Source organism: Acanthochromis polyacanthus, chromosome 20 (assembly GCF_021347895.1).
Source record: "Acanthochromis polyacanthus isolate Apoly-LR-REF ecotype Palm Island chromosome 20, KAUST_Apoly_ChrSc, whole genome shotgun sequence".
In the NCBI taxonomy this organism is placed as follows: domain Eukaryota; kingdom Metazoa; phylum Chordata; class Actinopteri; family Pomacentridae; genus Acanthochromis; species Acanthochromis polyacanthus.
In genome coordinates, this window is record NC_067132.1 from 17,735,164 (window position 1) to 17,753,805 (window position 18,642).

Below are 18,642 nucleotides of genomic sequence, written 5' to 3' on the forward strand. Positions count from 1 at the left end.
CAAAGTAGGGATGTAATGGTGCCTGTATATTTTCTGAACTGTTCAATGTGAGACTTTCTCAGTTTGGTAATCCATGTAATCTAAACATTGCTGTCGGAGGAGTTTTTTATGTCTATACCGGTACTGCTGCAGTTGTAAATTTCAGAGTGTCTCTCAGTTATAGCACGATAGAATGGGTAACCTTAAATGTTCGGCATTTTACAAGTTTTATTTATGTTTATTAATCTTATGAATTATGTTGCGTCATCACAAACTACAAGTTTAAAATGGCACAGCAGAAATTGTTATATAATGTTTGGGAAGAAAGGCAGCAGTGCTTTGTGCAGCTTTACAACTGAAGTATCCATTAGTTTAGGTTAGTTTTGAATGTGTGCTAAGTTAACAGACACTGTTTTTCCTTTATTTAAAAAAAAAATTGAATTCAGTACAGTTTGCACATTTATATTGTGCCAATTCACCACATAAGTCAGCTCAAGGCACTTCACATAGTAAGGTAAAGACCTAACAATATTATGTTGTTGATAGAAATTCAACAAATTTAAACATTCCCTTTGAGCAAGGTTTTTGATGACAGTAGGAAGAAAAACTTCCTTTTACCAGGAAGAATCCTTCAGCAGAGCCAGGCTCTGGGAGAGCAGCCGTCTGCATTGACCAGTTGAGGTAAGAGTAAAGGAGAGAGAGAGAAATGTATAGCACATAGAAATCCTGCAAAGATCACATAGGAGAACTGTAAATTCTGGTAACGTTGGTTGCAGAGGTTATAGTCTTACAAAAATTGGCCAAAAATATGGCCACAGTTGAAATAAATGACAAACGAATCTGTTAAAAAACTCAAAAACAGATATCTATACTGATTTTGTGTATTTTGTATATCATGACACCTATAGTTCAAAAACAACGGAATTCAGCTAACATCCTTAAAAACTAACAAATCATAGAGTATTTGTCTTTTTAAATGGTATAAATGATATGTTTTTAATGTGCTCTGCTCTACTGGTGCATGGCAAGGACCAGTAAATTTTCCAGCATCCACTAATTCCTAAAAAGTGCTTCCAGCCACAAGAATAGACTGTCACATAACCCCCCATAAACCACTCAACTGTCATTTTTTTAACAGCTCAAACAAACAAGATATAATATTATAATTTCTTCTGGAAAGACACAGACTTGCTGTTTCTTTGTGTTTGTGCAAAACTGAGCTAACTACTGGCTCCAGCTACATAGACAAATGAGAGGGTGAGATTTTCTCATGTAACTCTCAGAAAGATATTTCACAAAATATCAAACTACTACTACATCATAGCATTTTTTGGAGCAGTGTCCTACAAAGTTCCTTTGAGAGGTTCGTGATATTCTCACTGCACTGCATTTGGACTTTTTTCAAGCTTTGTTGATTGCAAAGAGTTGCTGTTGTGGAGTTTTCGCTTTGCATGCCTCAAGAGAGATGTATGTGTCACTAGTTTTGAAAAGATGCCCTCAGCGTCATATAGATGAGGAGGAAGACTGTATATGTAACAGCAAGAGTTGTAGACAGGAAAACATTCATTTTAAATCCATATGTAACTCATCTGGCTTTGTTATAAATGCATCCACTAAAGGAAACCACAGAATGTCATTATCTCAACCATCACTCATTCTTCTATAGAATGCTCACCTCACTTTGCCATGAAGGAAGGGAAAATTATGTTTTGATTGCATTCTGTGCATGCATTTTAAACTGTGCATGTGCGGTAGAGGAGGGTATTTTACCTACCCCACATTTACAAATACCCACATGCACACACACACACACCGTCTCATGCAGTAATGGCTTTCTGAAAATGGTGTGATTTATTGTAGATGCTTTCAAATAAGAGGTTTAATGCAGCATAGTTACTAAATAAACATTTGTTTTAGAGGCCCCCTTTCCCCAGGGACGTCTTCTCTATTCCTAATTTCCCTCTACTTTTTCTCTGAACCCCAACTCATTCTCTTTCTTTCGCTTTGCTTTTTCTGTCTGTCTCTCCCTCTTTGAGTCCCACACTCACTCCCACATACACTTCTCCCCTGTGTCCAGTGAGTAAATGTGGAACCGTGTGAGCCTTCAGGAGGACTTTGAAATGAGACATGGCTAGGACATCAGAGGACTCTGACACTCTCAATGAAGCCTGCTTGATTTATAAGAGAGCAGGGAGCGGTGTTGGTGGTGGGGCTGTTTCCAGAGGTACACAAGGCCACAAGGTCCTCCATTAGTACCTTGACCCCTGCTTCATGGGACCAACCACTGCATAGTAGCAGAGGGAGTAGAAGAATAGCGGGATGAATGGATGGTGGACATGGGGGAGCTTGGGGGTGAGGGGGCCTTTTCTTTTTACCTAAGAAAGTCTGTTATTTACATTTTCACCACAGAGAAGGCAGCAGAAATGAGAAACTCTACCTCGATCATTTGTCAGCGGCCTGCTGTTTCCTGACTTAAACGTCTGTTGGTTGTACCTGATCCCTCACTCAGACCTGTCTCTGCTCCCTCTTTTACGATTCTCCTCACTGTTTTACTGTCCACTATCTAATTAGCTGTGTCTTAATCACATGCTAAAGGGCAGCACCGTCCCGGTGTTTACTGTCTGTTTGCCATGCTGTAAAAATGTGTGAGGTTGCTCGTAAAAACTTGCCTGCAGATAATTAAGTGCCCACTCTCCTTTAGTGGATAAAATCACAGCGTCACTGACAAAAAAACTTGCCTGCAGATAATTAAGTGCCCACTCTCCTTTAGTGGATAAAATCACAGCGTCACTGACAAATAATGAATTAGTGCTTCTGAATTGTGCTACTGTGGGAAAACAGAGATAGACTTGTTTGTCTTTTTTCTTGGGGCAGGAATGGTTGACATTGCTGCTTCCTATAAATTACTAAAATAGCTCCCTTAGTCTGAGAATAGAAAAGTGCAACAAATCAGTTACAACAATTTTGTTTATGTAACATTTTATTTTTGCTCTTACCCATGATATTTTGGAGAATACATATATTTTTGTTATATGTATTCTCAAGCTAAAAATAGTGGCATACATGACTTATTTGATTCCCTTTACTAACCTTCCCTTCCCTTTGGAGAAAATCGTGTCATGCTGCTTTTATTCTGCATGTGAGGCCCACTGCGCCTGTGTCAATCTCTGTTTGCTCATCACGTCAGCCGCTCTGTGTCTGGCCCGGCCTCACGTTGGTGTTTGCAGACGGAATCCATAACATGGCTTTGTTCCTGCTGAGATTGGTTCCTGTTGTTTATGAACACTTTGTGACAGGCCTGCCGGCTTTAAGCTAACTTGGTAATGGCATTATGCTAACATTTTAAAAGACATGTGTTTTCACTGTGCATCGCTCGCGCTTTATCCCCTTCACGTTCCATCTTTGGCTGGTTAGTGCGGCCCCTCGACTCGTTCATCAGAAAACTAGCCTGGTTGGTGGAGCCTTACCCAACAAGGCTTGCCTTTTGATATAACCATACTGGAATTTATTGTTTTCAGTAAACATGCCTTGTACATAATCTGTCTGTGCAGTATGCACCGCCAGTTGCCATGGCAACATAGTAGGGTTTTCATAACACTTCAGGGGGTGAGGCATGGTGGGTCTCAGTTGCTCCTGTCACACAGTGAGTTGCAGGCTCGCTCGGTATTTCGTGGGATTTCGGTGCAAGATGAAATGTCTGTCCATGTCTTATAGGCCCACTGAGCATGCTGGGTAATGAGAAACACTCACAGGCTTTGTGAGGATCCATTGCAAATGATAAAACAGCGCAACAGGTTTTACAGGCGTGTCCTTTGTGTGTACTAGGTGATTAAAACGCAAAAAGGAGCTGAGGGAGCTACAAGGTGAAGGAGACAAGAGGAAAAAGGTGTAAAACGCTGTCTGACAGTGTGTCCTCTCTTGTTACCGGATGTCCTTTTCCACCAGATATCCACTCTCATACACACACCGTCTCTAACACAAAAATGTAAAAGGTTCATGATGGAGGCTTGGGGATTATTGCATGCAGCTGGTGGCTGTCACTGTAAGCCTAGCCCCTCTCCCCTACCCTTTATCTTAACCCTTTCATATACTACATTCCCAGGTTCCTCTTTTCTGCTTCTCCACACCTGGAAGTCTCTCCTGTAAATCTTGTCACCTTTTTGTTGGTCTAAAGGAGGGTAGAATGCTTTGAATGGAGTGATTATCAGATTTTCAAATAGACCCCTCTCCATTCCCTTTCAGATTACGTCTGACAATGTTTGTAAATTTCTAAAAAAAAAACTGAAAAGGTGTCCAAAAGCCTCTGTCATGAGCTCCTTTTTTTCATAACTCATACTAAAATTCTGAACTCAAAAACAACCAGCAGCTGTTGATGATGATGGAATAGGAGGTTTTAAAACTTATGTGAAGTGAAGTTACTACTCTCATGACTCATCTGACCTATCTCCTCATTTGTTCTGACTTTTTCTTTTATTAAAAACAGTACTTTAGCAGCTTTCACTTACTCAACAATGAATAAATTAATTGGATTAGAATTTAAATAGAAGGGCTGATCATAACAGCCAGAAATGCTCTTTGACATCCTTTGATATCCTCACTAGACATTGATTCAGGCCACTGTATTGTCTTTATGAAGGTTTTTGTCTATGCAAATGTAGGGAGCTATTAAGACCTTGGATCCTAGCTCTGGTGTGAGCTGCCCATGCTTTAATGCTGCACATAGAAAAGATCTTTTCCTTTGGTTGTGTAGCAACAACCACAGTCTTCACATTTGCATCTCCACCCAACCACTGCTTGTACCACTGCCCACTTTAACTAGGCTGTGCACTTCATCACCAAGCAAACAGTGCGAGTTTGTCATTTGGAATTCAGGAGAATGAAAATTGGCAGGAGGAGAGCAGTTAAAAGGATCATATGGTCGATCTTTGACACAACTAGAAAAATGGAAAGGAAAGGGAGATTAGCAAGCAGAAAAGAGAGAAATGGGACGCCCCTTGGGGCCGATCACTATCTCTCTGCTGATAAGAGAGCGAGTGCCTGAAGGCTGGCTTTTCTTCCCACCGCTTTTTGTACCTTCCCCAGGGCAATTTGAGTCCAATTGTTCAGGATTATAGAAGCTTCTCCCTCTGGCATAGAAAGGTGGATCTTTGCAGGTGGAGATGGGGCGATGTAACACGGCGTTGCAGTCACTGGGGAAACCTGGTGGAAATGGACATTATCCACGGGGGACAGTCATATGCTGTTTTCCAAATTTCCCACCATAACTTTACAATTAACCCAGTAAGTGAAACCTGCGACATTTGATGACCTCCTCAACTTCCCAATATTTGCGAAACTTCTTCAACCCTTTGGATGACGTGTTGACAGAGCAATGCTGGTGAAGCAACACTATTTTCGGTTCAACTCAACTATGCATACAATGTGAATGAAATAATTTTAGTGTCTTAGATGAGTCACAAAAGAATAGTCCACCCAGACTGTCTCATCACGCAAATGGTGTCTTTGGATGGTGGGAGGTGTTTCTCCATGAAATTTCAAGGGCCCCATTTTTTGTGGAGCTCAGTCAGTGGTCATGTTGGTGAGTCACTGGCCTTGAGGCTGTCCTTCACTTCATACCCAGTATCTTTGCAGGCAGTAGTCTCCGTCACTAATGCGTCCCTCATGCTCTATATCTCATCTCAAACTGTTTTTTGTCAGTTTTAGTCATGAGCAATCTTGAAATACGCCAGAAATATCAAAGATAGATGAACATAAATTCCTCTGTGTAACTTCCTGTCCAAGGCAGATTCCTTCCTCAATTTAAGTGTGTCATTGTCTGTGCTCTTGATGGAAAATGTCAGTGTCATACTTTCTCTTCTTGCTCTAACAATGTGTCATCTTTCCAGTGTTCTGTCAACCCCTGGCATAGATTTTGTTTTTATGGTGTGATGGGAAAAGTACTGATACAGCAGAAAACAATGCAACTTACTGACATCATTCGAAGCTAATCTAAAAGTAAAGGTAGTCCTTCATTTTAACCCACCCCCATTTTTGTTCTTCATTTCTTGAAAGAGTGTTTTGATGAATTTATCAAGACATTTTTATATATTGGCATTTTATAGTCTGTTACAGTAAGGCAATAAAGCATTTATTAGCTGTTTATACACATGTAGCCTACAAATGATTCACAAGCTGTCTGAGAACAGTTTGTAATAAAACTGTTTAAAATGGTGTCATTTGGCATTAAATGAACTGTTTTTCAACACCTATACATCTACTTATACATGGAAGAGTCGTATTGGCAGACAAATACACTAATAAACTATTGAAATCTACCTTTTCCTGCTTACAGCTGCTTACAGTTTCATGATATTGTGTTAAATGCTTTTTTAGAAACCCTTTATTTATTGCTTTGTGCTGGTTATAAATGCTGAAGAGTGCTTTCAGTTAATCTTGCTCAAGTGTTTTATTTTTGCTTTTTTTTTAAAGCATGATGTGATGCTTCTGTCATGCTGTAACACACAAAATAACCAAGCCTAGTGATTAGGTTTCATGACAAAGTTATATCATGGCAAAGTAGCTCAGTGTTATCATAGAGGCCGTCTGTATCTGCTTATCCTCTGAGATGCTTTGCTGACAAGGCAGAAGTATGGTATGCTGAGGTGCTTCTGCCCCTCGCCCTCTGCCCATATGTTTTGTATTACGCCCTAGGAGGTGCCATGCTCAGCAGCTCAGTGGTGGGAGGGGATAAAGCAGGCCTCTCCGGCCCAAATGACGCATGACATGGCGCTGCGCCCCGGGCCCTTATTTATGGCTTCCCATGTCAGCGAAGGCTTGCTCCCCTGGGGAGCCCCACAGCCGTTACCCGCTAACTTAGCTCAGCCAGCCTTCACCGCTCATATCATGCCTGGGAGACACACATAAGAAAACACTGTCCACTCCAGGAATTCTTATCGCCACAATGTGGAAGCATGCACGGATGAAAGAGGTGTATGGAGGAATCAAATTGAATTCCTCATGGAGAAGTTTATTTCGCTCTCACATTCACAGTTGCTACACTGTTGCACAAGAAGTAGACCGGCACACACGAAGTGCTACTTCAGAGGAATTAACGTCATGTCAGGCTACAGCTAGTTCACTGCCAGGCACACACTGCTCCTTTTATCCATGTCTCTGATGTGGAAGAGGATGTGAAATCTGGAGAGAGAGTGAGGAAGAGATTTGTTGAGAGGATCTGAATGCATTTTCTCTGTAGTTACCCAAGAATCCATGTACATATCACACCGCATTAACAAATAGACGCATACACTGCCAGCACACATGCACACACAGGTGTTCTCCACGAGCTGTCCGGGAATGTTCCAGTGATCCCTGTCCAGGATTTTGATGTGGTTTGAGGGAAAAGAAAAGAATTTAGAGGAAGCGAAAGCCAAGTGATGAGAAGAAGCTGAGGTGTACATGGCAGAAGTTTAAAAAAAAAAAGGAGAGGAGGAAATATGTAATACTTTTAAAAGAATTTAACGAACAAATATTTGATCTGAGGCCATGGCAGTATGAACAGGGTTAACACAGGACAAAAAGATGGCTGGGATCTTCTCTTCCCTGGTATCTCATATTTCTTTCTGCTTTGAGGAGTGAGAGCACTGTCAAGGTTTTATGTGGCCTTTTGAAAACAGAACAAGCCCTCTTCAGGACAATATATCCAGCTTCAGAACTTCTCCGACAACAGGGCACTCATTTTTCCAACTTCCCATGCCCTGCCTGTAAAACACCCTGTTTGAAATCCACTCTGGTCATTGTTTAGTCTAGTGGATGTCCCTTAGATCATCCTCATCAGCAGCTGTCCTGCATCCCCTTCATGTTCTGAGCGTCCCCGCCTTGCAACAGCTCAGAAGCAGCCACCCGATGTTAATCAGGCTCTTTCAAGCATTATTAAGATCTGATAGTGAGCGTGTTTCTGCAGAACAACAGAATGAATGATAATTGTACAAGCCAACAAAAAAAAGCAAGCAGTTTGGGTTACAGTCCATCTACCCCAGTGTCGTCTCAAGTTCTTAGAAGAAACTGGAAGTGTTAGTGAAACAATGCTGTGGTTTGGGTTTGACAGTGGTGTGGTGGTACCCGGTAGAAGTGGGGAAGTGTGTCTCGCCTAATACTGTTTACGTAAATGATACAGTGCTCCAGTGTCAAGCTAGAATGAAGAGTCATGTTACACATACATGACTAAACATCTATAGCTGGTCAGAAAAGATCTTGGTTTTGATCTCATGGCAATCCAACAAGAATTTATTTTCCCTCCGCAACTAGTGTAGGCATAACACCATTTAACACCACGCCACTTAAATTTCCTATCCACCTTTTTTTGTTTTATTCACATTCTCACTTGTGTCGATTTTACTACACCTGCAGAGGTGCTGAGGGATTCTAGTCCTGCCAAAGACCACAAGCAGAATCCGTATGAGCTAAGCATTCCTTCTTTCTTGCCTCTTGCTCCCTCGGATGATGTGGACGTCCAAACACATGACTTACACAATGACGCAGAATCAAAGCAAGAATGGGAGGCTGCCACTGATGCTCTTGGCCTGGACTTAAGATTAGGGAAGGGTTTGATTATTCAAGCTTGACTGTACAGAGCCAGAAAAGAGCCTGAAAAGAGCCTTGGGAATCCAGATCTGCTTGGTTAAGAGGGAAATACCGCATGCTACTTTTGAGACTGGGTCAATGGGTTAAACCTTAAGCTGGTGTCTGGACTTTCATCTGGCCTCCAGCAGAGCAGGAGAAGTATCTTTACTGATAAAGTTAAGAGAACAGACACACCAGTGTTTCCATTCTTGTACTGTATTTGATGATTCAGAGTATGGACTGAGAAAGAGTTGCAAGTGCACAACAAGACTGACTGGTGTGCTGGTGGTCTTCACCTAACTAGGATCCTCGTTGTGTCTTTGATGGTTGCTAAGGGGCAAGAGGATAAAGTGATGGACTTGGAAGGACTGGAGGATTCCATCCCCTCCTCTGTTTGGTTCCTTTCCCTCCAACCTTTTTTTCCCAGTCCATTTCATGCCATACATTCTCCTGTCTGTTCTTCTCGTTCTTCTTGCCCAGAACTTCTTCATTGATTCCGTAGAAGCCAGTAGCCCCGCAGCGAGAGCTGATACAGGGGTCTGATTTGTCAGGGTCAATGTGATCCAATGATCCATCAGATCTGTCAGGCTGATGCTGCAGACTCCTGAGGGACAGGGCTTTTGTTTGGCTAAGCCGCTGATGGAGGCGAAGCCTCTGTCGGGGAAGTCATTAGGAGCGCAGCAGGCCCAGAAAAATGAGCTGCCCTTGTCACTCCACATCAGGAGCTCGGCCACGGTTGCAGATCTTCCTCAGACCCGTCACATTCAACCACTGTTTGTTCAAGCCTTTGAACTAGGAACAGCTAGATAGATAGATGAATGAGCTCATGTGTGAAGTAGCTGTGGGGTGCTTAGGATTGGCTACCAGTCTTGGATTGATGGCAAGTCCTGGATTGTTATCTAAAGTTGAGGCATGGGGAGACGATAGGTGACTAGGGAGTGATTAGAGGGACTTCAGTATATGTCCTGCCGATGCAATGAACTATGTTGGTACAAGCGTGTTTCCACAACTACAACTGAGAAGATGAAATACAATTCAGTAAATTGAGTTTATGTGGCACATCCACAAGTTTGAAGTGGTATCAAATGCAAAAACACACTGCAATGGTTTACAACACAATGGATTTTGAGAGTAATCAAACATATTTTTATGATGATCACTGTAAAGCACAAACAGCATAACTGCTGTTTTCTTTGATATACTTTTAATATGTGACCCAGAATTTCTACACATCTGCTTGTCAAATGTCAATGCACTGTGATACGGCAAACTGTTTGGCCAAACAAGGCTACATTTTGCCATTGGAAGCCTGTGCATAAGCAACCTATCTTTGCTGAAGCAGTGGTCACATAAAGGTGAATGGTACTGTTTTTAGCGATGGTTTGAACACAGCCTTAAGCTGTCACTATACCCCATCAGGCGTGGTTGTCAGATGATCAAACAGCTTCAGAAACCCCCTCCTTCCCACACCTTCTCGACATTGATAGCTGTAACTTTCTGAAACTGACAACCTGACATTTACTTTGTGCAGCAGTCAGCCAGACATGTAGGTCCGAGACAATAAGCTCTCAAACGAATAATCAAAAAATACAACTATTTTTGTGATTTTTCATGCATACACACAATTGCAACAGTATTATTCTTGCAACTTTGTATGATGGCCAATATTTCATCTTCAAAGACTTTTGGCTTCAGGTGTGATAAGGCAACACGCTGTACAAACAAGGTATTTTTTAGAGTAATCCAAACATTAGAGGTCAGCAAACCTCCTAGTGGCCAATTAACACATTTTTCAGTTTTAAGCTTCACATTCAAAAGACATTTAATTCTTCTAACATTTGTTGTTGACTTTGCACATCCTTTGCCTGCGCTCATGGTCTCCTAACCCTCCTCTTTAGCCGCTTTGTTCCATGACAGAGATGGAACACCTCCACCTTGTGTTTCCTGGCCTCAGACTAAACATACTCTTCTAGTGTTGATGCGTCAGTGTAGCTGCTGCCTCCAATGATGGCCAACTTATCACATTAGAAAAATAATGATTTCACTGGCTGCCATTCCCACAGATAGGCCCAGTATTTGTCTTAGGCTCCGTGTCCTTCGCTGAGCTGCTGGGCCCTTATGCCTGCCTGTCGTATATCAGCAGCGCTGCCACTGTCAAGCCTCTGATTTATGGCTGTTTATCTCCAGCTCCTACCCCACCACCACTCCCCCTCCCACTCCAACAGATGGTCTCTGGCTATTTACTCAGGGAGAGGAGGGTCCCAAACCGATACAACAAACAAGAAGTTTATGGGGAAGTTGGTTGTGATTACAATTTATCGGTCACGGGAGAAAGCAGGAGATCTGTCCCTGTTGTCAGGTGTGATTCTGATCACTTACGTTAACCTACCCGCTTTAGGGTCCTTCTTACTTTAATTAGTTTTTTCACTTTGGTATGTAGACAACCCTGGCCCTTGTGAGATGACAGTATTATTTCAAATATATAAAAATAATCCATCTGTTACATCATAAGTCCCTAACATGATATATGGTTATTAACAGTGTAATTGTGGAAACATTCCTTCATCTGTCATGTTCTACGGGCTTGTCACCTTAAATCTCTTCAAGTATATTCAACCCCTAAATCTCACTGGCTGTCAGATCTTCACAGAGAAAAAAAAACACATTACACCATAAATTGTCTGTTACAGAGGAAGAGGGGCTTCGGTTGATTTCTGGGTCTCTGGAGAAAAGCCTTAAGTAATATCCCAACAGTATCAATTTTTCAAATCAGCCCTGCTATTATTGTTGTAGTTTTTTAGTACCTGTAAGCATCACAGATTTTTTTCTCAATTTGATGGATACAAACCAGATTTTGACCCTTGCACCTGTCAGTCATAAATTACAATTCCTGGTTAATGTTTCTCATAGTATGAAGCTAAAGGCTTTGAAAATGATTTTGGACACAAGCACACTGATATTAGTTTGTAACGTCCTCCTGTGCGTATTGCATTCCATAAAGACATATTGATATGGTGTGCAGTGGGATTCATATTTTCTCAGGATTAAAGCATGATGAATGTGTTCTGTCATGCATATGGCTTAAATACAAATCGGTATTCACTTGGAGATGTCTCTGTCTGTGTGTCAGAGTCAGAAAAAACTTCTCCTAGTCTGATGTTCTTGTGTGGAAAATACCTAATTTGTCTGTATTGGTATAACTAATAAGAATAAAGTACAGAGTGACGTTGGTGGGCTTCATAATGAGGCAAACTCAGCCAGTCATCACATCTCACTCATCTGCTGAGCAGCACCACTTATGCCTTATCTCAACTCTGATTAACCAGTGATGGAGTGTAACAGATCCAGGCTAGTTTTGGCCACTGGCAAAACAGATGTGCGTAGAATAATAAAGTGGAGCTGTTGGAATTTTTCTCCTGTTTTTTCAGTGTTTCTTATGTTGATGTTCACTTATTAAGTATAAGCATGCTATACGTATTTCTGTGTAGATAGATTATACAGTATGCTTAAGAAATGCCACTGGAGGATTAAACATTTTCAAACTCAGTAGCCTATGTTCTAGTTTATATCAACCAAACAAAACTATTATTAACCATTGCACAATAGAAATGAGGGTGGATTCAGTCCTTTATAGTTAGACTTGGCACAAAAATTCAGAAACTCGAGGATATAAAATGTGTAAACAAGGCCTCTCTATGTCCATGCTTACAGTTTTTTTAAAGTTATTTTTTCAGTTTTACAAGACCCTTAATAACTTGGTAATTATTATGCTTCCACAGGCTGAAATTGCAGATGTGGTTTGCTTGAGGATATAGTGTTTTACACTGCATATTGTTAATTGTCCACAATTTAGATCGATGACTTCCACAAACAGCAGTGCTTTTAAAGGACAGTTAAATTTGACAGTCCACATGAAAGCTGTGTCAACCCTCTCTAGTCAATTGAACTTGAAGCAATCTTTTGAAATGTTACCAAAAATGTAAAAAAGAAAATTAAAATGAGGCTAGTTTCCATTGACTTCTGTGGAGTAAGTAAACTATGCTGTGCAGTGTTGTCAGAAGGTGGGAGTATAGGCTACATTACGTATGGCTGTAATAAACACAGCAGAAGAAGCCAGAAACACAGCAGAAGAAGCTTGTGACTGTTATTAAAACTAAAAAAAAGAAAAAACAAACAATGTTGACCATGTTCATGAGAAAAACGGAGAAATGTCTTCAGGAGTTGTTCTCAATTGGAAAAGTTGTTGGAATTCTTTCAGTAATAGTTGTTCTGGCAGCTGGCATTGGTCATGTTTCAAGCTTTCTGAAAGCAAAGACAATGCAAAAATTGGAAACAGCTGATTAGTCATGTCAGTTAAATGTTCCCTACCGCAGAGCTTTAAAAAAAACAAAGGTGCTTCCATCTCCCATTATACACAGTAACTCTGTTTCAAAAGTCAAAAACAAACTCATACAAGTGTTTTGTTTTGGTGTTTTTTTTTTCTAATTTTGCTGTTGGCATAATGTGATTCTTCAAAATTAGCATTAGAATACTTTTAACAAACATTGCTTCTGGGCAGACCTCTCCCTGTAGGGGCCTGGTGGACAGAATTTGAACATCAGAGAGGCTAGAATTCACATCATCACCATTAAAGGTGTTGCCTTCAGTCCATCTCTCCCACCTGACTTTTACCCTGTTTGGTTTTGTTCTATCTATGTTGTCTATATATTAATTTCTTTCTTCTCTAATCCCCAGCTTCCTAACAACCTGGATTTTCAAAAATATTCCCCTTCATTTAATTTAAGTATCAAACAAAAAAAGCACTCAAGAGAGTGCAGTTCTCCACCAAGGCTGCTCAGTCATTGTATCATTTCCAGTGACTGTTATCTTGAAAAACATTTGTGGCAGAAATCACTGCACCGTAGATTGTGTCCATTTAATATAGATGTACCCACAAAGAAAATGGCCTTGCGCTGAGCACGTGTGTGTTATGCATGTGTACGTTATGTCGGATACCGAATCACAAGACCGAAATATGTAGCGGGCAGCAGGAATTGACGGGACTCAGAAACACCCCTACAGTTTAATCAATTATTCTTTGTGTCATTTCTGACGGATACGTCCCGATAAGACTGCAACGGTCGATTTGTAGTAGGATCGCAATCATGTGATCATCGGTAAGCAGCTGGTGTAGCGTTCACTTGTTGTCATAGTTACAGTGACGCCGTGCCGCTATCTCGCAATGATGCAGAAATCTTTAACTAATCCGTGGATCCAAACTATAAGTTGCATCACTGCCAAAATCTAATCGGTTGGTCCTTGTGTGTGAAAATTCCATCCAAATCCGTTTGTCCATTTTTGAGTAATTTTGCTAACAGACAGATAAACTTTCGCCAATTGTCACATAACTCCACCGTTCCTTGGCGGAGTTCAAATTCAGTCGATTTCGTTGTGAATGCAGGTCATGCGTGGCTTCCTCTACCTTGACTGCACCATAACAGATTATCATTATTGCTCTGATATTGAATAAGAAATGGACTGTTGAAGAATTAATGGCTTCCTAGGGCAGATGCGATGTGTAGGTTCAGACAAAGTTAGCACATTATTTGAACAGTAGTGACTCGTATACGCAGACATAGACACACACCACCACACCACATTCCCTGCAGTGACGGCTGATATAGGAGGAAATGACACGAGATGTTAAGGGTGTTCCACTATGCACAGTTAGACATAGTGGTGTCAGCTCTTCTGGGAGATATATTCCTAAACCTCCCTGTCTGTTCCAACTCTTCCCACACTGAGAGAAACAAGAGAGAAAGATGGCAAACACATCTGCAGCCAATCTTAAGAGTGGAGGATGGATGCTGTGTTATGATTGATCCTGCTAACTGGCTAGGACCAGATAGAACAAATCATCTTGGAACACTTAGACAACTCTTTTGTATTTGCGTTTGATGTCCAACAAGCAGCGGTGTCGCTACAGCAGGAAATTTAACATCAAGAAAGCTTCACTGAAACATCTGTCTGTCACTTTTTTTTTACTTGTTGTTGTCGTTGTCCTCCAGGCCCACCTTACATAGCGTGTGTGTCTACATTACACCTCCTGACTCCCACACATGTTGTATATATTATGATAGCAGGCTGGACCCTTCTCACATAACCAGCAGCCCCTCTAGCTGGCAGAGACAGGCAGGCAATGAGCAGGAAGGAAATTACATCATGGGATTTTTGATCCAAGCTTGAAAATATAGATAGCATATAGTTTTTTTTAATGACATAGCATTGGATTGCAACACATGGCTGGATGTGATTACAAACTAATTGTGGCAGACAGTAACTTCCAAGCTCGATATTGTTGTGACGAAGTGTAATTTTGCACTCAAAGTTTCCCCTTTCTCAACCACAAATTGAGCATAATTAAGTCATTACATAATTAACAATAAAAATGTTTCATTCACACTTGTTTGTGTTCACTTTGTGTAATTTAGTGCTGCTTTTAATCTACCCACTTTCAGTGTGTCGCGTTGCTAAACCTTTATGATTTATAGGTATTTCAGACCCGCTGCTATTTGTTTAGCTGTGGTCACCACGAATACAGATGTCACTGGGATTGACTTAGGAAAATGCGGAGCAGCCAAAACATAAAGTGGAAATGTTAACCCAATAACACTAGATAAACAGTCAGAGGAGAGAAGCCAAAGACAACAGAGAGTGAAGGGAAAGTGTCCTGCTGGCATCAGGTTTCCCAGAGTAAGTGTTATTTGAAAAGCAGCTGAAGGGTGACACTCTCTCTCTTCCCACCCAAGCTCCCACTCTCCCTCCCTCCCTCCTCGCTCACTCGACCATCTGTTGTTCCCTCTCTTCTCAGGCTGCTCTAAGTGCCTTGAAACAGCTGTCGGAGCAGGGACTGGACCCGGTGGATGGCCCCATCAAGGTACGGTAAGACGTGGATCGCGCCAAAGTCACAGGCGGCCGCTCCACTTCTCACGTTTAACCAGACAGTCAGGTCGGACAGATGCTGGTCAAGTGAGGCCTAAGATGTGCCAATCAGGCTTACTGCAAATCCTCGCCGCCACAGGCTGGTCCATCACCAGCTCCCTCCCCGCCCACACACACGTCTATCGGTTCCGCTCGACATTTTTTCTTCCATAGGAAAGCACCGGTAGGCGTATGTATTTACATGCTGCCGGTTCTCGATGCTTTGCATGATAGCTATCACCGTCCAAGGCTCAGTCATGACAGACACGTAGGGCTTTCTCCACGTTCCTCCCCTCCCTTCCCTCCATTCACTATCTCCTCCACGACGAGGAAGGGAGGGAAGGAAGGAGGAAGCCCGACAGTGGAGCATCGAGTAGGAAAGTAGGAACGCTGTGGGGGTTTTTTGGAAACCGGGGAGGAAATCACTGTCAAGCATTTCTGGAGTATTTTCATAGTAGGTGTGCCCTGGGAAAAAAAAAAAAAGAATAAACTTCAGGCTGAGCTGTTTTCTTGCAGCACTGTGTCTCCTTCAGAGCAAAAGAGGAAGAGAACAAAGAGAGGAAAAACGGCGCGGTGTTATAACAGCTTCATTTACGTCACCAGCAGACATGAAGGGCAAATATGGCAGCCATTATACTTTCACCTGAGCAGTTAATCACTCATTTCTCACTCCGGTCACTCCACTCGTGGTTTCTAAAACTCATTAACTCACCCACTCTTTGCTATTAGTACAGTCTTGATTGTTTGGTTTGAGATGATAACAGTTATCAAGATGGAAAACACGCTGAAATACAAACACGAACCTGCTATCCGTCCTTCCCTGCACCATCTCCCGCCTTCCCTAATAAAACAACACAGAACAGGAGCCACAGCTGATCAGTTAGCGCGAAACAGATTGAGGTCAAGGACTTGTTAAGTGTTTTCAGTCACAGTTGCAGCACTTTCGGTCTCTGAAAGTTTTCTTTTACGGGAATCACTTATCTTTGTTGCATTTTTTTTTTAAAGGCAGAGTGAATCCTGGTATTTTCCCAAGGAGCACAGGATACAAATTATCCAGAGCAGGAGTGATTATTAGCGAAACCGCTCAAACAAAATCCCCTCCTAACGCAGTTTAATTTGTCTTTTCAGACCAGTGAACCATGCGGGAGGGAGGAAGGACATTAAACAGACTAACTCAGGCACCACCACTCAGGTCTGCAAGGATTCAAAGGCTGTCGTCTAGGAGCTGACAACCCCGATTCCCTCCTTCTGCATACACAAACCTGACAAACCCCCGACCCCCCCCCCTCCATAACCTGCAACTCCCCCCCATCTTCCCCCACTACTTACCCCCTACCCTTCCCCTCTCCTCCCTCCCCCCCCACCCCAAACCCCACGATTGCCACTGTATCCTGCAAAACCTGTCAACATGCAATAGGGTGGATGTGCACCGAGAAATGACCGACTAAAACACCATTACCTGAGTCTATGTGAAGACAACGCTATGTTAACACCTTTATTGATGATTTCAGTCAAAAAAATTTAGAGGACAAAATGAAAAAAAAACAAGAAGTATAAACTAATGAGATAAATGCATGGTACTGTATGAAATCAAGGGAAATCCAAAGTGATACACTGCATAGACAATTTTTCCCTTTGGATAAATGTTGGTATGGTTAAAACAAATATGTACATCATGCCATTGAAATAGAAAAGAAACATTTTAGGGGAGAAACCAACTTGCGTACAGTAGCTTATTTTTTCGGGGGTATTATGTTTCCTTTTTGTTTTTGTTTTTTTTTTTAGTTTTTTGTTTTGTTTTGTTTTTCTTTTCTTATTTTATTAATCTAACAATGCTTGAGTACTGTATTTAAAATTAACCAATGCCAGTGCTGTGAAAGTTGTAGGTGTTGTCTTCATATATAGTCACCCAGCTTACCTTGTATGCTGACATTAAAAAAAAAAAAGAGTTCATCTATCTATATGGATGTGTATGACTTTGCAAGAGTATCATATTCCGAAAAATAACACAGAAAAGTTTGTTTTCATGTCGACAAAAAGGACAAAACTGGTGTTAGCAGTAATCAGTAGAAGTGTTGACCGCCCAGGAGGGAAGGTCGCACGGACCTTTGCTTCCTGCGGGGGTCTACCTGTACCGTTTTAACTTGACCCCACACTGGCATAGCATCACTGGAGCATCACCTGACAACAGGCGGAGGCAAAGACGCCCCCGCCGTTGTTCTTTTTATCTCGAAAAAGAGGCCAGTGCTGATCGACAGTGACTAGGTTCTTTTGCGCACATCCTTTAATGCCAGTAAACTTTTAAAGTAGAGTCCAATCTCCGGAGAGTTTTGTACGGGCTGCATGTCCTCTCCATTCCAGTGATTTTGTGTCAGTGGATCGTCCCCCCTTTCTCCCCCCACAGTTTTGTCGATCACATCTACACCCATTGTGTGTGTTGTATTGACCCGCCAAGGCATCAACTGGGTGCTTTTAACGCCTGCATTCTGGAGTGCATCTTTTTTTGAGCGGGAGAGAGAGCCTGTGGGCGACCTGCAGGCTCCCTCCCCTAAAGGCCACTTTGGATCACTTTGTCCACTGACATTGAGGACGTGTGTTCTTCTTCACTGTGAGTGCAACGTGTAATAAGGCTGTTTGTGTTACTGAAATGCAGTAAAAACACCTCAGTTCATGTGGAAAAAAAAAGTCTGTTTCTTTGTCTCTTCTTTACTTCTCCTGACAGGTGCAAAAACACAACATCTCATCTGAATATTTACCACAACTGCAATTAACGCTGTTTTATTTCATCATAAATAAATGCATTTACCTTTACACACATTTTCTTTTAGCAGAAGGTGGAATGTGAATTCAGCTGCAACACCTGGTGTTGGAGAGTGAACACTGATCCACCATCATCACACTCGTTTGGGAACATAATTTTATTAGTCATAGAGTGGACTTCATTGTAATAACATAAAGCATTATGTCTTGATATAAGAAGTTCAACCTTGAGCCTTTAGTCTCACTTGTATTTAAGACTGATTTCTTTGGCAATTTTGCCTTTATTTGCACAGTAAGTGCAGAAAAAAAATGAAAAATTGTGTCATATTACTTCCAACTGGT

At 41.7% G+C, this 18,642-nt stretch overlaps 1 protein-coding gene across 1 annotated transcript in view; it reads left to right on the forward strand.

Annotated features, from left to right (window-relative positions):
- Positions 1–18,211, forward strand: part of stau2 (staufen double-stranded RNA binding protein 2) — a 96,253-nt gene extending 78,042 nt beyond the window's left edge. The window contains exons 15-16 of the mRNA XM_051940441.1: positions 15,431–15,496; positions 16,669–18,211. Of these exons, the coding sequence (XP_051796401.1) occupies positions 15,431–15,496; positions 16,669–16,704 (102 nt within the window). The 3' untranslated portion in view covers positions 16,705–18,211. The remainder of the gene's footprint in view (positions 1–15,430; positions 15,497–16,668) is intronic.
- The last annotated feature ends 431 nt before the right edge of the window (positions 18,212–18,642 follow it).